At 46.6% G+C, this 24,053-nt stretch overlaps 2 protein-coding genes across 2 annotated transcripts in view; both read left to right on the top strand.

Annotated features, from left to right (window-relative positions):
• LOC309568017 (cell adhesion molecule CEACAM1-like) overlaps positions 1–24,053 on the top strand; it is a 184,355-nt gene that overhangs the window by 95,052 nt on the left and 65,250 nt on the right. The gene's annotated exons all lie outside the window — the stretch shown is intronic.
• LOC309568319 (pregnancy-specific beta-1-glycoprotein 4-like) overlaps positions 1–24,053 on the top strand; it is a gene marked incomplete at its 3' end in the record, with an annotated part of 82,499 nt that overhangs the window by 15,320 nt on the left and 43,126 nt on the right. Inside the window, exon 3 of the mRNA XM_082273983.1 lies at positions 19,991–20,272. Within this exon, the coding sequence (XP_082130109.1) occupies positions 19,991–20,272 (282 nt within the window). The remainder of the gene's footprint in view (positions 1–19,990; positions 20,273–24,053) is intronic.

Below are 24,053 nucleotides of genomic sequence, written 5' to 3'. Positions count from 1 at the left end.
TGGTACTGTAATAATGACACTGGCAGGGAAGGGGTTAATACTGTGGGTGATCAAGGGGTTAAATATAAGCCTAGGGGAGTGATTCTAACTGTATGGGGGTTGGGCTTTTGCAATGATCACAGAGACCTGTGATCCTATATAGAAGGATCACAGGTGCTCTGTGTTCATTTCAGAGAGAAGAACGGTCAGCTGTGTTTACAACAGCTGACCGTCCTTCTCTCTCAGCGGGGAGCGATCGCGTGTGGCCGGCGGCAATCGGAGCCACCCACCCCGTGCATCAGAGTCCCCGCTGCCAAGTGGTCCAGGCACAGGAGGTCGACTATTCTTTTTAGTCCTCTGATATAGACCTCGCCATTTGTCGGGCCACCTATGCGTCCTTTTCGGTTTAGGAGCATATTGTTGCACTTTTGTGCATACTCATCATTGTGATATTTTTTATGTAAAAATGTTTTTTATTAATATGTAGCAAGGTTTCCAGGCCTATGGCCTGATGTGGGTCTGCCATTAGTACCGGTAATCTTCCCAGCCCATGTGAGCTGTGACCCTGGGTGTGATAACTGAAGCAGCGACAACTCCGGCATCTTTGTTTGTGGTTTTTATTGGAATAAAGGGGATGGGAGAAGGGAATGAGTGGGATACTCCTTGAGGTTTGAACTAATTACAATTGGGACTTTACTTTTGAAATGCCCTTTGGCGCTTGCTTGACGCCAGCCGGCGCCAGCCAACGCTCACTGACACTGAGATCATTCTGTAAAACAGAAGAAGTGCTGAATCTTCGACTTATAGTCCAGAAGATCCAAGACTGAGAACTGTAGAACTCCTTACACTGATGTACTGTGAAAGTCACTGAATACTTTCCCCCACCTGGCACAGCTTGAGGTAGTATATAGTAGAATTCTGTATAGCTGTCACTTTAACTGGCACGCTTTGTACAATTCAGGGCCCAAACTGCAGGTGCCCCCTTTAACTTTGAACTCTTCAGGGTCCACTGAATATGTACCCCCTCTGTAGCTTCAAGGTCCTCAACCTAGGTACTCCCTTTACAGCTAGCTGACACTGGATCCCAGAACCTCTTTCAGAGTGGTTCCCTCTAACTTCAGGCAGACCCCCCAGGGGCAATCCTCAGTACTCACGACCTGTGTAGGCTTTCCTGGGACTGGACCCCTCTCTCTCTCTCCGCAGGCTCTCGGCACACCGGATCCCCCTCAGCTCAACTCAGCACTCTCTGGATACTCAGGCGACACCCTGTTAAATCCGCTTTATTCAGGAGGAGAGACAGCCGCACTCTCCTTCCTGGGACTCTGCTCCCGCCAAAGACACCGTGCCATGCACCTCCCCCCAGACTTATACCCACTCCCAGAATCCTTTGCAGCATAATCTGCCTTCTGGGGTAGTTACAAGCTGGGATGTGTCCCCTGATTGGGCTTCCCACACTGCCCTATGAGAAGCCTCTCACAGGAGCCAGTGGCGACACTTCTTCCCTCAGCAGGCACATCTGGAAACCATGACACCCTACCTAACAAATCAGCCCTGCTGTTAGGCAGACAAGGCCCACTATACATTTACCTAGCACCTACCTGTAGGGTGCTACAAATACATTTTGTATGTATTTTCACTACTACTGTAAAGATTATGCGTTTTCTGTGAGAATAATTAGTGGATGCCTATGAAGTCCCACCACTTCTGGGGATCAGTGCTTCTTTTCCCCTCCCATTTTTTTTTTCACCTCTTGGGCATGGAGTTCATCAGAGCTTTACAGGTTGCCTCTGCAGTCCTCTTCCACTCCTCCATGACAAGATCACTGGTGGATGTTAGAGACCTTGCGCTCCTCCACCTTCCATTTGAGGATGCCCCACAAATGCTCAATAGGGTTTAGGTCTGGATATATGCTTGGCCAGTCCATCACCTTTACCCTCAGCTTCTTTAGCAAGGCAGTGGTGGTCTTGGAGGTGTGATTGGGGTCGTTATTATGTTGGAATACTGCCCTGTGGCCCAGTCTCCAAAGGGAGGGAATCATGCTTTGCATTCAGTATGTCACAGTACATGTTGGCATTCATGGTTCCCTCAATGAACTGTAGCTCCCCAGTGCCGGCATCACTCATGCAGCCCCAGACCATGACACTCCCACCACCATGATTGACTGTAGGCAAGACACACTTTTCTTTGTACTCAAACACAAACAGTTGTCATTGTAAACCAGCCTGTTTTTATTTTTTTTCACTAGACAAGGGTTAGACAGTTTCAACACAAAACAAAAGTTCTTCAGGCTTCGCAAACAAAGTGAAAAATAATTTATAAAAAAATTATAAAAAAGGTATCCAAAAAAAGTAAACCAGCCCCTGTAACCAAGCTAACTTTCAAAACTGAGAGAACAAAATGGAAAATTTCCCATCAAATACTTTTCTTTACCTAATGAACTCAATGGCAGCATACGTATGGGTTTACCCCACCTCCTTTCCAATCCTATAGAACCCCACTCCCATAAATTTTGTCTCAGAGCCAGAGGCTGTGTTCCTTTTTTGTCCTCCTCCTAGGACCTTTTATGGATGGAATTGTGTTTCCTTACCTTGTCCCTTTCTCTGGTGATAGCATTTGTGACCAAGGCCTGGTGGATCAGTGTGCCAGCCATTCCTCAGATGTGGGATGGAGGTGCACCCCTTTTTGGTCCAAGCAGCCTACAGCTTTCAGCAGGGTAGAGTTGGGCATAAAAATGTGGTGCCAGTAAAGAGCTGGGACCTGGCCATAGGCTGTATCACCCTGCTTTCAGTGGGTGGCCAGTGAATGCCCTGCATGGTTGCTGCAGGCTCCATTTCACCAGGATGCAGGGTCGCGTGTGTCAGGTCACCTGTGGCCATGTGACAACTGCACCCTGTTGGAGGCAGGGGCGCAGCGCAAGGTACTGAACCCAATAGCAGACTGCTGCGGATGGACCGGAATGTGAGCCCAAGATTCCCCAGGGCGCGGAGTCTAAGACCCAGCAGGTGTTCACCAGGGCCTCTAGTGGTGAGGATAGACTTTGCTGCAGCTGGGCCCAGGTAGTGGCCCCTGGGGTCCCCCAGGTCACGCTCCGTAGGGAGAGAAGGGAAGCAGCCACTCAGGACACACAGAATGGTGATGGGTAAGCCGAGGTCAGGGTAACAGGCAGACAAGGGTAGTCAAGGGACAGGCTAAAGGTCAGGGTAACAGGCAAACAGGAATGGTCGGAGACAAGCCAAAGTCGGTACACAGAAGAGTAGTTCAAGCACACGGCAAACAGGAAACAGGAAACTAATACTGTTGAACAGCAAAGCAGACCTGCAGTGCATTGGTTAATATAGACTTCCTGTGATGACCTGGGCGGGGCAGGAACAGGAAGGAGAGGTGATAAAAAGGATCCAGAAATGCAGTCTGACCTCTAATACAGACATGAAGGTACAGGTAAGCTTGCCAAGTTCTATTGCAAGTCCATGACAGCGTGAGTGCCATTCTTTGTGGTTCACTTGCCCTTGTGGCTCCATGGCAGCTGTTTTTGTATGTACAGTATGTGTTTGTTTTTCCTTTCTTCCATGGCTATATATCAGCCACTCATGGTGGCTGGAGCACATCTGCATTCCATGCTGCCGCTCTCTTACTTGGCCCGGGCAGTTGGAGAAAAAGAGGGTTACAACCAGCTGGTGTTTTGCTTCTGGACCGGTGCCTGCTAGATCAGAAGGAAATACAGTCTAGAAGGAAAAGTTCAGAATGTGCAAGAGACGCATTCTTCTATCGACCAGGTTGGGAGTTTAGGAAGAGCTGGAGAAGAGGCCAGTGGTCCCTTCCCTCACATTTTCCTCTCACTTCTTGTTGCATCACTGTGACAGGAAGTCAAGAGATATCTCCTTAAAGTGATGTTACCCTAAATATTTTTTTCATATATACGTTCACATATCTGGATTATATAAATTATACTCTCTAAAATGTATACATACTTCTTCTATCTGAACCTGGTCGATCCTGCCAGTCACCTTGTTCTAAACTGACCACACAAAGCTCAGAAGCTGATCAGGGCTAGTGTGGTCAGTTTTCATCCTTTAGCTGGCCATTCAGAGGTACAGCACACTGTGCAGACACACAGCATACCACTATTGGGTGGTTTGTTCTGCCACCACACCCCCTGACCAATCACACAACCTGCCTCTGGCACACACCCCCTCCCAATCACAGCCTGCCTCTTTAACATACCCCCTTGCATCTTGACACAGTATGCCCTATCTTCAATATTCTGTTCAGCCTGTTTGTCTACATGACATTGGAGACTTTATATACTGTACTTTGTATTAACACGTGTATATTATTGTAGATTTGATTCATAAAAATAGATTATCCTTGCATAGATATATTATTGATCCAATTTATTCAATAAAACTACAGTTGTTGATAAGATAACTAGTTCTATTAATTATGTTTACTCGTGCATATCTAAGCCTGCTACATAATTTTGTTTAGCAGCACAGTGCATTCATTTTACCAATTCTAAATCAGCACCATGATGTCATTATCAGAATTTTCTGGATGAAATAATAGCATTAAGAGCAAATGAACAGTAGTCCTCAAATGAAAGTCACTTGAGTGTAGTCAAAAAAAAATTCCCAAATATTACAGTTTTATCTAAACCAGCGGGGCTCAACCCATGCAGCCCTCTAATGTGGCCCATTACTTCAAACCAGGGAAGCGCATGCCCGGGGGTTCGCAACCCATTGATCATGATCTGGGCTTGCCAATCCACCATCACAGAGCATCAAAGTGCAGTGAGCCAGTGCCAGCAGCAGGGGAAGTAAGAGCTGCATAGGACAATACTTCTTCTGTAGCACCGGTTCCTGCCCTAGGCGGAGTGATACCAAGTGCACTTTGCCTCTAATCCTTTCTAGCAGCCTGGAGAGCAATGCCAGCAGCAGCTGCAAAAAAAAAGAAGGTCAGATAGCTTATGTAAAGGGCATATTAGCACTTATAAAAGGGTTAACAACTACAGTATTAGGCTGCTTTCACACTGATCCGTGGGTGCAGCGCAGTGCACCTGCGGCTTTCCTGCAGTTTAGTTGTACTGAGCCATCGCCTTCTATTACTGTATATCCTGTAGGTGTGGTGCGCTTGCTAAAAGTTTACCAAAAAACCCTCAGTGCAGGAGTTTGGGTGCACTTTCAGAAAATGCACCACACATGCAAAATGTAATAGAAATCTATGGCAAAGTGTAGCAAGCTGCAAACCCCCGCCTCCCAAAACCCCTAGTGTAGCTTCAGAGGTTGCAATGGCCACCTGGCCCCATGCTCCAGGGTGCCCATGTGGTCTCCCTATCTCATTCTGTTTTACACTTGGACAGGAGGGGCGGTGGGCACGGCATATACAGGAACAGATCCTCTCCATTTTCCTCCTGCAGCTGCTGAAATAGACATAGAGTCCATTCCACTCTTTCCTTTTGTGATTGTGATTAAACAGTGGATAAACTTCCAATGGGGATTAGTCCCACAGAAAATGATGATCCTGAGTGTTGTTTAACCTTCATTATGCTATTCAAAATATAAAAAAAAAAATTGCTATTCTAAATCATCTAATTTCATTGTGGCCCATGACTGGTTACCAAAACACTTAAAATGGTAGTATAGTTGTTTTAACCATTTTTACCAGCAGGTAAGCTTATAATAAAGCCTACCTGTAGGTAAATGAAATTCTCCTAAATCTGCACCATTTAGGAGATATTCCAGTGTGAGCAGCAGCCGGTAACATCACTGACGCATGCGCTCTGAAGGAACGGCATACCAGGGTTCATTCTAAGGTAAGTTTCCTATAATGTGCTAGTATACAATGCATACAAACACATTATGACATTGCCCTGCAGGGTGAATTTTTTTTGTTTACAAAGTTTACCACCTCTTTAATTGGCTTGTGGTCTTCAAAAGGTTGAGCACCCCTGATCTAAACTATTATGTAATTTTACATTCTGAAGTACTAAGTATAATAATAAGAATTGGATTTATTTTAGGAGTATTTAAACCCAGCAGCATTTCATATTCATAAACTGTGCCTGCTGTACCGTGTACCTGTATGAAAAAGTTCTCTTTGTATTGCTTTCTTTGTGTAACATCTCTGGTGTTCTTGACAGTAGAGATGGCCTTGCGGTTCGGTTGCCTGGTCGGTTCGCGGCGAACTTTGCTTGTTCGCAAATTCGCAAAAAGTCGGACTTTTGCCGATGTTCGCGAATATGTCCGCGCCGCCATTTTCTTTTGCATTTAAAAGAACTTTGACCCATGACACAGCCGTCAGGTGGAACGGGACAGCCAATTGAAACATTCCAGCACATGGACAGTCCCCCTACGCTATAAATAGACCCAATCTGGCGGCCATTTCACATTCCGCTTTCTGCCAGTGTAGGGAGAGTTTGCTAGACACATATAGTGCTGTGAAGATCCGCAAAGTCCTTTCCAGGGCTGGTATTTCGGTATAGGCCTTCTACAGTCTCTTTTCAGGTTAGGGAGAGGTATCCTGTGGTTGCTTTAGGGACAGTTAGAGATCGGCTGCAGTCACACACAAATAGCTAATTTTGATCTCACACAAATCGCTATGTCAATGTCCACAAAAGTCATTTAAGGTGCTCCAATGTCGTTTTAAGGTCTACTACAGTCTCTTCACTATCGGGGTCGGGTATCCTGTGGTTGTCACAGATGTGTGAATGGACCCAATATGTATTAGATATTTTTTTTTTCCTGGCTGCTGTCAGTTCTGGCTGATTTATGAAAAATATATATTTATTTTTTGCTGTAAAAAAAAATAAAAAATCAGGGCAACTTTTTCAATTGCAATACTTCTGTTATGACATTGTCCATGTGTTGGGACAATTTGTGCACAGCTAATACATCTTTTGTGGCTGCAAATATGACCTAAAGGTTTTCAAAGTTTGCCTCCCATTAAAGTCAATGGGGCCCGCCGCAAACTCGCGGTTCGCGAAATTTTGAGAAAATTTGCGGCTGGCGTTCGCAAACCGCCCCGGCTGATGTTCGTCCATCACTACTTGACAGTCCCTCTACTTTCCTATAAGAGAAAACAGACCACGATAAACAGGAGAGCACACCGTGGTCAGTTCTGTAGCTGTGCTGGGAACTCAGCCTGCCCTTCTCCAACGATCAGACTTTTCCTGACACCCCTACCCCCTGCATAGCCATTCAATGGGAAGATCAGTGTACTGTTCCTTTCCCCCAGCTGTTATGCAGCTGAGAACAGAGGGAATGTAATCACTTATAAAAAGGGAAATAATGTATTTATAAATTTTATATATATATACCCAAATGTTTTGCCTTTCATTTCTATTTTAAACTGAATTGAGTTGTTTTACGAGGTCATTATTTACAATCACTTTAAGGCACATTGTACATTACATTTACTGGCAATTTAAATCTTGTCCTGCAGGCACTGTGTTTGCTAACCAGTTTATGAATGGAACTCTTGGAGGATCTATTTATTTTTATGAGTCTGTACCAGTTGGAGACAATCCTGTAATACAATGGATTTTTAGAGATGTTTTAGTTGCACAGCGCATTCCTAGTGGAACTCCTGCGTGTGTTGGTCAGTATGTAGGAAGATGTCAGCTGTTTAATAATGGAACTCTGAGACTGGACCGTCTGACTTCTACAGATGAGGGGACTTACACCATGACTGCACAATATACAAACCTTACACTTATAAAGAAGTCTAACTTTGACCTCAGAATCTATAGTAAGTAATAACTCCCTGTCTAAGTTATCATTGCTATAACTGATCTCATGTTTATAGGAAAGGTTGGTACACAGCTAGTGAACAATATTTGATAATGTGCTGCTATTATTATCCTTTGCGTTTTTAAATACATATAATATATATTTCATATAAGCCAGTAAATTAGATTAACCACTTCTGGACCGGAAGGATTTGCCCCCTTAATGACCAGGCCATTTTTTGCGATTCGGCACTGAGTTATTTTAACGGACAACTGTCGTGCGACGCTGTACCTAAATAAAATTGATGTCCTTTTATTCCCACAAATAGAGCTTTCTTTTGGTGGTATTTGATCAGCTCTGCAATTTTTATTTTTTGCACTATAAATAAAAAAAAGAGCAACAATTCTGAAAAAAAGAAATATTTTTCACTTTCTGCTATATAACCTTCCCCAAAAAAATAATTATTTTTTAACATTTTAGGCCACATTAAAAATGGTAAATGGTAATAAAAATTGCAATAAGCGTATTTTGATTGGTTTGCGCAAAAGTTATCGCGTCTAGAAACTAGGGGAAAGATTCATGTCATTTTTATTGTTTTTATTTTATTTTTTTAATAGTAATGGTGGCGATCTGCGATTGTTAGCGGGACTGCAACATTGCGGCAGACAGATTGGACCCCTAACTTACAATTTTGACACTTTTGGGGGGACCAGTAACATTACTACAGTAATCAGTGCTAAAAATATGCACAGTTACTGTAATAATGACACTGGCAGGGAAGGGGTTAACCCTATGGGTGATCAAGGGGTTAAATGTGAGCCTAGGGGAGTAATTCTAACTGTAGGGGGGGGGGTTGTGAAATGATCACAGAGACCTGTGTTCCTATATAGAAGGATCACAGGCGCTCTGTAATCATTCCAGAGAGAAGAACGGTCAGCTATGTTTACAACAGCTGACCATCCTTCTCTCTCAGCAGGGAGCGACCGCGTGTGTCCGGCGGCAATCAGAGCCACCGGCCCCGTGCATCAGAGTCCCCGCTGCCGAGTGGGGGCGGGAGTGCGCTGGTGGCGGCCTGCGCTCGCCCCCTAGCTGCAGGCGCGCGCCCGACGTATACCAACGTCGGTTCGCGCAGGAGGGGCTGCCTGCCGCAGTAAAACTGCGGTGGGTGGTCGTTATCTGGTTAAGATGTCATTAAACAGGGGCATTAAATCACAAAATCACAGAATAACATCAACTTAATACAATAAACATATTAGTATTTATTTTTTTTTTATTATTCTGTTTATTGAGTTTTTATATCTACTAGCAAGAAGAAACAAAACAACACAGTAAGGCAGCATAGGCACAATACCAACGCCAACAGAAAGGAACAAAGGCACCAGTATACTCCAATTCAGAGGATGCCTGTACAAGTACCTCAGCCGCTCCTTAGAAACTCCTGAGATCAAATTGAAGTCAGTGTAGCAACAGAGAAAAGAAGAAGCGCTTCAGGTTAAGGCTATCCAGCAAAGTCTATGTAGTTATATATATATATATATATATATATATATATATCCTGAATGTGTGACACTCCACACAAAAAAATTTAAGAGTTAAAAAGCCACAGTTTTATTTGTTCAGTTACAAACAACAACCAATCAAGGGTTAACCACTTTACAACCACCATGCGCTCCTGGGTAAACCGCCGTAGCTATACGTCGGTCGCGCACAGACAGCTAGAGGGCGAGCGTGCGCCGCCGCGCTCCCATCTCCGCTCGTCAGCAGGGAAGCCGATGCACGGGGCATGCGGCTCAGATTGCCGCGATTGTTCCCCGCTGAGAGGGAAGAACGGTCAGCTGTTGTAAACACAGCTGACCGTTCTTCTCCCTGGAATAATCACAGAGCTCCTGTAATCCTTCTATATAGGAACACATGTCTCTATGATCATTTCACAAGCCACACCCCCCACAGTCAGAAACACGCCCTAGGTACACATTTAACCCCTTGATCACCCATAGTGTTAACCCCTTCCCTGCCAGTGTCATCATTACAGTAACAGTGCATATTTTTAGCACTGATTAATGTAGTAATGTCACTGGTCCCCCCCAAAAGTGTCAAAAATGTCAGTCAGGGGTCCGATCTGTCTGCCGCAATGTCGCAGTCCCGCAAAAAAACGCAGATTGCCGCCATTACTAGTAAAAAAAAAACAAACAATAAAAATGACATAAATCTATACTGTAGTTAGAAGACGCGATAACTTTTGCGCAAACTAATCAAATACGCTTATTGCAATTTTTTTTACCAAAAATATGTAGCAGAAAACAAATTGGCCTAAATTTTTTTTGGGAATGTTATATAGCAGAATGTGAAAAATATCGTTTTTTTTTTTCCAGAATTGTCGCTCTTTTTTTGTTTATAGCGCAAAAAATAAAAATCACACAGGTGATCAAATACCACCAAAAGAAAGCTCTATTTGTGGGAAAAAAAAGGACATCAATTTTATTTAGGTACAGCTTCGTACAAACGCGCAATTGTCCGTTAAATTAACGCAGTGCCAAATCGCAAAATATAGCCTGGTCATTAAGGGGGAAAATCCTTCTGGTCCAGAAGTGGTTAATGACCATAGTCATGGTGACGGGACGGTTCTCCTTCCGGCTTGGTCACTGACAGCCGATGTTTGCTGAAGCTTGCCTCCTAGGCTCAGGCGATTAACGTCATCACTGGCGCCCTTATTGGTTTCATCGAGTCCCACGCTGTTTGCATCCTCCCACCATCCTGAATTCAATGCCACTCTGCTCATTTGAACAGCTGAAGTGCTCTCATACACGTCATCCACGACATACTACAGCACCTCCTTGTGATCTGGCAGCTGAGGGACAAGTAGACAGGCATAGGCGGCTCTCTAATTAGGCAAATTAGGCGGTTGCCTAAGGCCTCGCACCTACAGGGGCCTCGCCACCATTGGCGGAGCGACAACATTTAGAAGGGCGCAGTCAGGGAAATCTCCTAAGTAAAAGATTTCTTTAAATCCTCAGATATAAAAGTTGCAGCAGTGTGCTGCAGTCCCTTCACTGTGACTGCCAGGTATCTGTTTTCCACTGACACTTACCCCGCCTTCTCTGCCTTGGCTGTCAAATCATGTAATCCTAGGATATGGAGGAATCGGTGGGCATGTACCAGCATCAGTAGGAAGTGGCTGCCCGAACAGCTCACTCTGCTATCATCGGTTGTTGCTCCAGGAGGAGAGCTCTACCCTGGCCCGGGAACATACAGATATCCAGGCCCTGACTTGTCACTCTGCAGGCTGGTCATAGATTTGTGGTGTCTACTACGCAAAGGGGGTGAGGAGCCCCAGAGTGGCTGGAGGGGTCTTAGAATGGTTGGTGGAGGAGGAGAAGAAGAAGGCCCTGGGTGGCTGGGGAAGGAGAGGACACCTGGGTGGCTAGGGGAAAAGGAGAGGGCCCCTGGGTGGCTATGGGAAAAGGAGAGGGCCCCTGGGTGGCTAGCGGAAAAAGAGAGGGCCCCTGGGTGGCTGAAGGAGAGGGCACCTGGGTGGCTGAGGGAGAAGAAGAGGGCCCCTGGGTGGCTGAAGGAGAAGAAGAGGACCCCTGGGTGGCTGAGGGAGAAGGAGAGGAACCCTGGGTGGCTGTGGGAGGAGGAGAGGGCCCCTGGGTGGCTGGGGAAGAAGGAGATGGCCCCTGGGTAGCTGGGGGAGAAGGAGAGAGACCCTGGGTGGCTGGGGGAGAAGGAGAGGGCCCCTGGGTGGCTGGGGGAGAAGGAGAGGGTCCCTGGGTGGCTGAGGTAGAAGGAGAGGGCCCCTGGGTGGCTGGAGTAGAAGGAGAGGACCTCTGGGTGGCTTTGGGAGAAGGAAAGGGTCCCTGGGTGGCTGGGGAAGAAGGAGAGGGCCCTTGGGTGGCTGTGGTAGAAGGAGAGGGCCCGTGGGTGGCTGGGGTAGAAGGAGAGGGACCCTGGGTGGCTGGAGAAGGAGAGGGACCCTGGGTGGCTGGAGGAGAAGAAGGAAAGGCCCCTGGGTGGCTTGGGGAGAGGGCCCCTGGGTGGCTGGGGGAGAAGGAGAGGGCCTCTGGGTTGCTGGAGGAGAAGAAGGAGAGGGCCCCTGGGTGGCTGGAGGAGAAGAAGGAGAGGGCCCCTGGGTGGCTGGAGGAGAATAAGGAGAGGGCCCCTGTGTGGCTGGAGGAGAAGAAGGAGAGGGCCCCTGGGTGGTTGGAGGAGAAGAAGGAGAGGGCCCCTGGGTGGCTGGAGGAGAAGAAGGAGAGAGCCCCTGGGTGGCTGGAGGAGAAGGAGAGGGCCCCTGGGTGGCTGGGGGAGAGGGAGAGGGCTCCTGGGTGGCTGGAGAAAAAGGAGAGTGGCCCCTGGGTGACTGGGGGAGAAGGAGAGGGCCCCTGGGTGGCTGGGGGAGCAGGAGAGGCCCCCCGTGACGCCAGTTGCCAGGGAAGAGAATGGAGCTGAGTCAGTCCTGCATATCTGACATCAAAGCCAAACTTGATGGAGCTGGAGCCCTTTGCCCTACACAATGACAGCACCCGAGGTGGAAGGTGAGGGGTAGCGGGGCTGTGACATTATATAGCATATGGACTCTGTACATTATTGGTAGTTTTGGTTGAAGTTGTCCTTTAGATGTTTAACTCTGTGTTGTTTTTCCCCCCAGCTGTGAGGGACTGAGGAATGACAGCCCACTATGTTGAGACTTATAGTGCTCTAGAATGTGGAGGACTGAGGAATCCTCAGTCCCACACAGAGGGCACTACAAGTTCCAGAATAGCAGACTGCCATGCCTTAGTCCCCACAGAGGGCACTACAAGTCTTAGCATAGCAGGCAGTAGTTCCTCAGTCCCCTACAGAGAGCAGTACAAGTCCAAGCATAGCAGGCTTCCATTCCTCAGGGAGGAATGGAAGTGCACTATACTGGAATTTACAGTGCCCTCTGTGGGGACCTAGGTATGGCAGCCTTCTGCAGTGGGATTTGTCATGCCCTAGACTGTGGTGGACTGAGGAACGGAAGTGTAAGGGGAACTCTGGTGACCACGGTTCCCAGAACTCCCCTTACTTCAGAGTCGCCAACATTCACCCTAAATTAGGGTTCCCAGAACTCCTTTTACATCAGAGTCTTCAGAGTTCCCTCTTACAGTGTAAGGGGGAAACTCTGGAGACTCTGATGTAAAGGGGGCTCTGTGAAATTTGATTTAAGAGGGGGACTCTAATGTAAAGAGGAATTCTGTGGACTCTGATATAAGGAGGAGATGCTGGGGAGAGAAGAAGGAGAGGGCCCCTGGGTGGCTGGAGGAGAAGAAGGAGAGGGCCCCTGGGTGGCTGGAGGAGAAGAAGGAGAACTCTTATGTAAGGGGGGACACTGAACTCTGATGTAAGGAGGGACTCAGGGAATCATGACCTATAGGGAAATGCTGGGGACTGTGATGTAAGAGCAGATATATATATATATATATATATATATATATATATATATATATATACTTTACATACATACATACCCGATGTTTAATGATCTTTGATTAAAGAAGAATCGGTTAGAGAGAATTCTAGAAACTGTGAATTCATAGTACAAAGGTTAAGGCTCTTAATATATGCAATTTATACAGTTAAAAGTTAATTTTTATCGCTTGAATTATTTTTCCCATTATGGGCGACAGTGGGGCCTCATGTCTGAGTTTTGCCTTAGGCCTCACAAAGCCTAGAGCCGCCTCTGTGACAGGCACAGCCTAATATCCTATGTGTGTTGTGATCCAGTGCCTTTTAAACCTTTGACTGGTTGTTGTTTTTAACTGAACAAATAAAACTGTGGCTTTCGAACTCTTAACTTTTTCGTGTGGAGTGTCACACATTCAGGATATATAAATATATCTACATAGACTTTGCTGCTAGATAGTTAACCTGAAGAGCTTTCTCTTTCCTCTGTTGCTACAATATCAACACCGCCTGTAAGGCCACACAGGGCCACAATACAGTAGGGAACAAAAGTTATATCTGAACTAGACATAGTCCATCTCACTATAAAATAAAAAGGATCTCCAACTCCCCCCCCCCCTCCCAAAAACCGAAACACCATCTCAATCCTGCCTCTGGGTATTGCACCGGAGATTACCTATTGAATCTGAGCACATGGAATTTAGAAATAGCTGTCCGGACTGTGGTACTGAGCGTGAATTCTCATCTCATCTAAGTCTATATGGAAACATAGGATTACATGGACCCCACATAAAAAACAATTACTGTCTCATTTTAGAAACATATACAATATCTCACAAAAGTGAGTACACCCCTGAAATTTTGTAATTATTTTATTATATCTTTTCATGTGACAACACTGAAGAAATGACACTTTGCTACAATGTAAAGTAGTGAGTGTACAGCTTTTATAACAGTGTAAATTTGCTGTCCCCTCAAAATAACTCAACACACAGCCATTCACGTCTAAACCGCTGGCAACAAAAGTGAGTACACCCCTAAGTGAAAATGTCCAAATTGGGCACATTAAGCCATTTTCCCTCCCTGGTGTCATGTGACTCGTTAGTGTTACAAGGTCTCAGGTGTGAATGGGGAGCAGGTGTGTTAAATTTTGTGTTATCGCTCTCACTCTCTCATACTGGTCACTGGAAGTTCAACATGGCACCTCATGCCAAAGAACTCTCTGAAGATCTGAAAAAAGAATTGTTGCTCTACATAAAGATGGCCTAGGCTATAGGAAGATTGCCAAGACCCTGAAACTGAGCTGCATCACAGTGACCAAGACCATACAGTGGTTTAACAGGACAGGTTCCACTCAGAACAGGCCTCGCCATCGTCGACCAAATAAATTGAATGCACATGCTCAGCGTCATATCCAGAGGTTGTCTTTGGGAAATAGACGTATGAGTGCTGCCAGCATTGCATTGAAGGGGTGGGAGGTTAGCCTGCCAGTGCTCAGACCATACACCGCACACTGCATCAAATTGGTCTGCATTACTGTCATCCCAGAAGGAAGCCTCTTCTAAAGATGATGCACAAGAAAGCCCACAAACAGTTTTCCGAAGACAAGCAGACTAAGGACATGGATTACTGGAGCCATGTCCTGTGCTCTGATGAGACCAAGATAAACTTATTTGGTTCAGATGGGGTCAAGTGTGTGTTGCAGCAACCAGGTGAGGAGTAGGGATGATCGAACTTTTCAAAAGTTCGGTTCGACCAGAACACCAGAACTTTCAGAAAGTTCGGCCCGGATTTCAGAACCCCATTGTAATCAGAAAACCCAATTTTGAAGCCCTAAAAGCCAATAAATGCCCCTAAAAAGTGCCTAGGGTTCTGGGTCATGCCCCAGAGACTATTAATCACACAAAAAAAGTTCTTACAAATTGTCATTTTTGATAGAGAGCCAATTATTGAAAAAATTATTGAAAAAAAAAAAATGAGATTTTTTGATTTTGGATTTAGTGTCTGGGGGGTCTAAAAAGTGTACCTGTGAAGTTTCAGCTCTTTAGCATGTCCAGAACCAGAAAAAAAAGATTGTTTCTATTAGGTCACTTATAGAACAGGGATATGGCTTCGCTATATTCACACCTTGCCGGTTTTGTGTATGTGTATGTGTATGTACAGTATATATACACCTACACACATATAGGTGTGAAAGGAGCGGAACCATATGGGTGTTAATTATTTTATTAGCGCAAGCATAGTGTTCTGCTATTTTGACACCTATATATGTGTAGGTGTATATAGACATACATGTGTGTGTATATATACCCCTATACACAAGTTCAGATGTCATGCCTGACTCCAAGACCACAAAAAAATGCTCAAAAAAACGCCTGCGCCAAAAAAAAACGCCCAGGTGTGTTATTGCAGGCTTTTTTTTTTGGCCATTTTTTTTGTGGTCTTTGGAGTCAGGCATGACATCTGAACTTGTGTATAGGGGTATATATACACAAATGTATGTCTATATACACCTACACATATATAGGTGTGAAAATAGCAGAACACTATGCTAGCGCTAATAAAATAATTAACACCCATATGGCTCCGCTCCTTTCACACCTAAGGGCATTTTTTTGGGGTCTTTGGAGGCAGGCAAAACATCTGAACTTGTGTATAGGGGTATATATATACACACACACTTATATGTATTATACACATACACACATATAGGTGTGGAAAGGAGCAGAGCCATATGCCTGTTAATTATTTCATTAGCGCAAGCATAGTGTTCTGCTATTTTCACACCTATATATGTGTAGGTGTATATATACATACATGTGTGTGTATATATACCCCTATACACAAGTTCAGATGTCATGCCTGACTCCAAACTTGACCTCAAAAAAGCCCAATAAACGCCTGCAGCAAAAAGCAGGCTGACCGGAGAGAAGCCATATCGCTGCTCTGAAAGTCACATAAGAGAAAACGATCTTTTCTCTATAACGGTCACCCTGAAATGGAAGGGTTTGGTCACCCTGCCATAGCAGTCAGTGTCAGTTCACCCTACACGACACTATGGTCACCTTGGCACTTAACACTTTCCCTACAGAAACTTGATTTTTGAAGCTAACTTAAGTGGAAAATAGCACCCTAACTACACTAGATATCCCTTTCCTCACACTAATAAATGCTAAATGACAGTTTTGAAGCAGAAGTAACAGACCTGCTTCCACTCTCTTCCATGTCCCTGTATTAAAATGGTAGAAATTTGGCGGGGGCTATCTTATATACTGGGGGGCGTATTCACTAATGATTGGCCGCTGGACCCCCTAGTCACTCCAATCACATTCCTAGCATTCTCCTGCCCCCTCAATTGGCTTTTACTAATGGTTCTGGTCCAATCACAGGCTTTTAAAGCCCATTCCCTGGCCCATTGCATTTTGGTCGGTTCTGGTTGCCGAATTCCCAACTTTTTCAGCAAAAAGTTCTAAATTCGGCCGAACCTCGAACAGTCGATGTTCGGGTCGAACCGATGGTCGACCCGAACCGTTCGATCATCCCTAGTGAGGAGTACAAAGATAAGTGTGTCTTGCCTACAGTGAAGCACGGTGGTGGGAGTGTCATGGTCTGGGGATGCATGAATGCTGCCGACACTAGGGAGCACAGTTCATTGAGGGAACCATGAATGCCAACATGTACTGTGACATACCTAAGCAGAGCATGATCCCCTCCCTTTGGAGACTGGGCCGCAGGCCCGTATTTCAACATAACGACCCCAAGCACATCTCCAAGACGAACACTGCCTTTCTAAAGTAGCTGAGGGTAAAGGTGATGGACTGGCCAAGCATGTCTCCAATTCTAAACCCTACTGAGCATCTGTGGGGCATCCTTAAACAGAAGGTGGAGGAGCACAAGGTCTCTAACATCCACCAGCTCTGTGATGTCATCATGGAGGAGTGGAAGAGAACTCCAGTCGCAACCTGTGAAGCTCTGGTGAACTCCATGCCCAAGAGGGTTAGGGCAGTGCTGGAAAATGATGGTGGCCACACAAAATATAGACACTTTGGGCCCAATGTGGACATTGTCACATAGGAGTGTACTCACTTTTGTTGCCAGCGGTTTTGACATTAATGGCTGTGTGTTGAGTTATTTTGACGGGACAGCAAATTTTTACTGTTATACAAACTCTACACTCACTGTTTTACATTGTAGCAAACAGAGACGTACCTAGGGTCTCCAGCGCCCTTGGTGAGGAGCTGTATCGGTGCCCCCTCCATGAAAAAGTAAAAAATGTAACAAAAAAATGTATAAAAGATAATTGAAAGTTTCTGAGGTGTCAGGTGTGAACAACAAGAAAGAGAGGGGTGACAGAGAGAGAGAGGGGGGTGACAAAGAGAGATGGGGGTGACAGAGAAATAGGGGGGTGACAGAGAGAGAGGGGGTGACAGATAGAGAGGGGGTGACAGAGAGAGAGAGGGGGGTGACAGAGAGAGGGAGAGGGGGTGGCAGAGAGAGAGGGGGGGTTGACAGAGAGAGAGGGGGGTGACAGAGAGAGAGAGAGGGGGTGGGGTGACAGAGAGTGAGAGAGGGGGATGACAGATAAAAAGGGGGGTGACAGAGAGAGGGGGGTGATAGAGAAAGAGGAGGGTGACAGGGAAAGAGGGAGGTGACAGAGAGAGAGGGGGTGACAGAGAGAGAGAGGGGGGTGACAGAGAGAGAGGGGGTGACAGAGAGAGAGGGGGGGTGACAGAGAGAGAGTGGGGGTGACAAAGAAAGAGAGGGGGTTGACAGAGAGAGAGAGGGGGTGTGACAGAGAGAGAGGGGGTGACAGAGAAAGAGGTGGGTGACAGACAAAGAGGGGGGGTTACAGAGGGGGGTTGACATAGAGAGAGGTGAGTGACAGAGAAAGAGGGGGTGACAGAGAAAGATAGGGGTGACAGAGAGAGAGAGGGAGGTGACGGGGAGAGAGAGGGGGAGTGACACAGAGAGAGAGGGGGGTTGACAGAGAGAGAGTGGGTGTGACAGAGAGAGGGGGTGACAGAGAAAGAGGTGGGTGACAGACAAAGAGGGGGGTGACAGAGAAAGATGGGGTGACAGAGAAAGGTGGGGGTGACAGAGAGAGAGGGAGGTGACAGAGAAAGAAGGGAAGACAGAGAGGGGGGGTTGACAGAGAAAGAGGGGGTGACAGAGAGAGAGGGGTGACAGAGAAAGAGGGGGTGGTCGACAGAGAGAGAGGGGGTGACGAAAAAAGAGGGGGTGACAGAGAAAAAGGGGGGTGACAGAGAGAGAGGGGAGGGTGACAGAGAGAGAGGGGGTAATAGAGAGAAAGAGGAGGGGTGACAGAGAGAGAGAGGGGGTGACAGAGAAAAAGGGAGTGACAAAGAAAGAGGGGAATTGACAGAGGGGGGTGACAGAGAGAGGGGGTGACAGAGAAAGGGGGGGTGACAGAGAAAAAGGGGGGGTGACAGAGAAAGAGGGGGTGACAGAGAGAGAGGGGGAGTGACAGAGAGAAAGGGGGAGTGACAGAGAAAGGGGGTGACAGAGAGAGAGGGAGAGTGACAGAGAAAGGGGGTTTGACAGAGAGAGGGGGGCTGACAGAGAAAGAGGATGGTGACAGAGAAAGGGGGGGTGACAGAGAAAGAAGGGGGTGACAGAGAAATAGGGGGAGTGACAGAGGGGGGTTACATAGAGAGGGGGGTGACAGAGAAAGGGGGGTGACAGAAAAGAGAGGGGTGACAGAGAAAGGGGGTGACAGAGAAAGGGGGGTGACAGAGAAACAGGGGGGGGTGACAGATAAAGGGGGGGGGGTGACAGAGAAAGAGGGGGTGACAGAGAAAGAGGGGGTGACATAGAAAGAGGGGGTGACAGAGAGAGGGGCCTGAACTCCCAGAGGGCTTAATGTAGAGCACTGAGAGGCCTCACCTATGGACACCTGCACAGCTCTGAAGGTTTAACAAGGGGGAATCAGTGCAGAGAAAGCGGAACGAGGGAGCTACCTGTCTTGCTGACCCGGAGTGAGAGACCAGAGATGGAAGCGAGGATGGATCTGCAGGAGCTGCTCGTTTATTGAGAGTAAGAGGGGGAAAAATGTTAGAGCTGGAGGAGTGCTGGGGCTGTAGCAGTGTGTGTAAGAGCGGAGGAGGGCTGGGGATGCTGTGAGAGGCAGTCTCAGTCTCCTGTGCTGCCCGTTCAGCCAATCTCAATGTTTCAGACCTGGATGGAGCCGCATGCTGCCTGGGGGTGCCGGGGAGCACAGGCTGAGCGGAGGGTATCACTAAAATCACTTACACTACCAAATGATTTTTGCGTCCCCCCCCTCGGCCTGCGCCCCTGGCGAGCGCTGGTCTCGCCGACCCCTTGAAAAGATATAATAAAATATTTACAAAAATGTGAGGGGTGTACTCAGTTTTGTGAGATCCTGTAAATACAGTATACACATACTATATGTAATATATATATATACAGTATATTTCTAGGGATGGAATTTAAATCTTACCCGGATGGGGCAAGTATACCAAAGTGGCCCTTTTATTGCAGAGACAGATTTCTGTGGGATAAAGAAAGTGTACCATGGTGCGGCAGTGATTGGTGTACGTAGTAAAAGGTGGGTATTTATTGTTTATTGTGACACACCCTTTCATCTCTTCCATCATCAGCTACTTTTGCTCCTCTCTGCATTCAGTCAAATTACATCTCAAAAAAGCAAAAATAATGTTATTTCATGTGAAGCCCTTAGAAAAGCATGGGCTGGTTGTGCATCCCATTGTTGTGCCTAGATTTGTTTTAGTGCTATAACCACCCACATAGAGCTGTGTGAAAGAATCATCATTTTTTAAAGTACTTTGCGTATACAGAGTCTAACAAATGTGTTTTTAATTTGACAGCTCCGGTCTCTGATGTGAAATTAACCAGCAATATATCAGGACTGGTCTGGCTGGGATTAGATTCTGTGTCTCTGACCTGTTCAGCTAATGGTACAGAGGTCACTTACAACTGGAGCCTACAGGGGGTGCCACTGCCCCTGGACAACCGATACCACCTCACCGAGAACAACAAAGTCCTCACAATCACCCCCGTCACTGCTAATGACACTGGAACCTTCACCTGTACAGCCTCCAGCTGGATAAACAGTCAGACCAGCAATGGAATAAATCTCACGCTGGGCTGTAAGTGTAAAAATGAATTCTATTTATTGCTAGTAGCAGGAACCTAAACCCCTCCTCGGCACTGAAAAGCATTCAAAACGCTAAGTTTAGCTGTTTTGAATGCTGTCAGTTTTTTTAACTTGGCGCCGAGTACCCCAAAGTGATGTCATGACATCAAATGACATCACTTTCGGGTCTTTTACATGGAGACCGGATCAGAGCCGAATGCGTCTTTGATCGGGTCTTTGGCGGCCATGCAGGTAGGATGCCCGGATCTCCCGGTGGGACTGGAGACCCGGGCCAGCCGCGGAAGGCGGCGGGAGGGGGGGACGTCCCCTCCCGCTCCTTGTAATGACAGCCGAGCGGCTTCACAGCCGCATCAGTTGTCATTACAAGACAGCCGACCGTCGGCTATGGACAATGGTACCGGGGTGATGCCTCTAGCTGCAGGTATCACTCCGGTACAGCACTTTCCCCAAATATTGGCAATATCGGTAACCTCAGGGGCCAATTCCGATATATCGGGGAAAGTGCATATTGGCCCCCGATATATCGGTGGTGCAGATAATCAGTCGATCCCTAGTGTGTATCCAGCTTAATTAATACTACATTTGCAGGGATTTTTAGCCACAGGGCACATGCCATTGTCAGGAATCTGTGAACCTGTGAGTGGCTGGTCACGGCTGCCAAGCCCTGTACAATTTATTGCCACAGTTACTGCATGCATAGCTGTTTGCACAGCCAGCGATTACCTGCAGTGATCATTGCTAGATGGCTGTGTAAATAGCCATAGATAGCTATGGCTACCAGCAATCTGTCAGTAAAGTAAACAGGTTTGGCTGCCTCAGCTATCAGCTCACAGGTGGCAAAAACAGCATAAGGAATCCGTAGATTAATGCTGCTGTCATTCGCACCGTTGCTAAACACCCAACGCCAATGTATTCTTTTTTGCATTGTTATGTTCTCTCAGGAGTTGAGAGACAGTAGGCCTGATTCACTAAAATGGGAAGTGCATTGAACATAAGCATTTAATCAGGGAAATATATAGAAAAAAAAAAACATTAATTGGATGTTGCCAGTATTGACAAAGATACATATTTCCTTTGCTTTATACACACCAGGCCAAATGTTTAAGATCAGACAGATTACAGCCAGCAGTTATCAATCTTTAGGTGACCTCTGACTCTGAAGATGAAATGTCAAACTGAAAAAAAGTGAATGAAGCTACATAAGATGACACATTTACTATATTAACACTCTAGTAGCGCTAGCTACTACAGCGATTGATCAATACAAAAGTGACACTATGCATACTTATATTGGTCCAAGCTGGACCACTGTAACTACTGTATGCAATAAAGAGTATACCTAGACTTCACCATTATTCACCATTATTAACAGATACAGCTAGGCTTATGCGATCATCTGAATATTTAGGATTTATTATAATTGAGGACAGGTCAGGACTCTGTACAGGCCGGTTAAAGCGGAGTTCCGGCCATGAAAAAAAATTTTCAATAAAAATACCCCCGGGACAGTCAGGGCTAGTACATTCCTCAATGGATAGCCTCTGTACTGTCCTGGGTCGCACTTACCTGCAAGAAGAAATACTTACCTTTAAAATTTCTTCTCCAGCGTTGCCATCTCGGATGTGGGCAGCTGCAGCCAGCGCGATCCTGTTCTGCGTCCTCTTCCGTGTCCTCTTCTCCCAGAATGCGCCTGCACCGGCCCTGCTCGTCACTTCTGGTGAAGCGCCGCATTCCTCCAAAGCTTCTGGGCATGCCCAGAAGCTGTTTAGCAAGGAATGCGGCGCCGCTCCGGAAGTGACGAGCAGGGCCGGTGCCGTCGCATTGATTCCTGGGAGCGATGACGTTCAGCTCCCAGGAATCATTGCAAACCGGAAGTGACGGCGCGGGCCGCGGCCGCCGAGGGAGGAAGTGGAAGAAAGGTGAGTATATTTTTCTAAAATAACAAGGTAAGTAAAAAAAAAAAAAAATCGTAACTATCCATTTCCTTTTCAGGTGACGAAAGCAAGCGGATGGCCACAAAATCGATTATGTCGATTTTGTGGCCAGAACTCCACTTTAAGTTCCTCCACCCCAAACTCACTCATCCATGTCTTTATGGACCTTGCTTTGTGCACTGGTGCGCAGTCATGTAGGAAAAGGAAGGGGCCATCCTCAAACTGTTCCCACAAAGTTGGGAGCATGAAATTATCAAAATGTCTTGGTAAAAAAAAAAAAAATGTCTGACACCTTAAGTGTTCCCTTCACTGGAATTAAGGGGCCAAGCCCAACTCCTGAAAATCTATCTCACTTCATAATCCCCCTTCACCAAATGATTTGGACCAGTGCACAAAGCAAGGTCCATAAAGACCTGGATGGGCGAGCTTGTATAGGCCAGTCAAATTCCACCACCCCAGAGTCCTTACTTTAACCTGATAGAACATCCTTGGGATGAATTAGACTGCGAGCCAGACCTTCTCGTCCACATCAGTGCCTGACCTCACAAATGCTATTCTGGAAGAATGGTCAAACATTCCCATAGACACTCCTAAACCTTGTGGACAGCCTTCCCAGAAAAGTTGAAGTTGTTAGGGCTGCAAAGGGTGGGCCAACTCAATATTGAACCTGACGGACTAAGACTGGGATGCCATTAAACCTCATGTTCGTGTAAAGGCAGGTGTTCCAATACTTTTGGTAATATAGTATAAAAGTAAAATAAAAGTAAAAGTAGTAAAAGTAGTGGTAAAGTATTTGTAAAGTGGTAAAAATAGTATATAAGTAATATTGCTCAATTATAATAAATACTGAAAATTCAGATTATCACATAAGCATAGCTGTATCTGTTAATAAAGGTAAAGTCTAGATATACTCTTTATTGCATACAGTAGTTACAGTGGTCCAGCTTGGACCAATATAAGTATGCATAGCTCATACCTGAGTGATCAATACAAAAGTGACAATTGCTGTAGAAGTTGGCGCTACAAGAGTGATCACCGTTATCTTCTGGGTCCTATGCCAAGTGTCTGTTCGATGGCACACTGACCACAGGGGGTCACATGGTTGGTGGTGCCCCCATTTACAGAACAACCCCCTGTTGTTACTGTGCAGCAGGGCAGCCACTCTGCATGGGACCTTGAAGACAGTGCCAATCACTTTAGTAGCAGCAACTGACCCCTGTTTTCCTCTGCCCTGCCAGCATTGACCCATATCCTCTGCCCTGCCAGCAGTGACCCCTGTCCTCTGCCCTGCCAGCAGTGACCCCTGTCCTCTGCCCTGCCAGCAGTGACCCCTGTCCTCTGCCCTGCCAGCAGTGACCCCTGTCCTCTGCCCTGCCAGCATTGAGCCATATCCTCTGCCCTGCCAGCAGTGACCCCTGTCCTCTGCCCTGCCAGCATTGAGCCATATCCTCTGCCCTGCCAGCAGTGACCCCTGTCCTCTGCCCTGCCAGCAGTGACCCCTGTCCTCTGCCCTGCCAGCAGTGACCCCTGTCCTCTGCCCTACAGACCCCTGTCATCCGCCCTGTTGAATACTATCCTCAGCTCTGCTGACCCCTGTGCACTGCTCTGCTGACCCATCTTCCACCCTGCAGACCCCTGTACACTGTCTTTCTGACCTTCCATCCTTTGCCCCGCTGACCTCCCTTTTCTTTGGTGCGCCACTTGTTAATGATGTCATTTGCAATAGAAGCTGGCAGTGGCAAATGCTAATGAGTTGGAAATTCTAGCAGACACACATTTCTGTTATTCCAGTTAGGTTCTTACTAGCTAAGTTTATTTGATTCATATTCAGTAGGTTTA

This window comes from Pelophylax lessonae (genome assembly GCF_965119305.1).
Source record: "Pelophylax lessonae genome assembly, chromosome: 12".
Lineage (NCBI taxonomy): Eukaryota > Metazoa > Chordata > Amphibia > Anura > Ranidae > Pelophylax > Pelophylax lessonae.
Note: the sequence above shows the minus strand (reverse complement) of the source record. Positions and strands in the feature narration are given on the sequence as shown.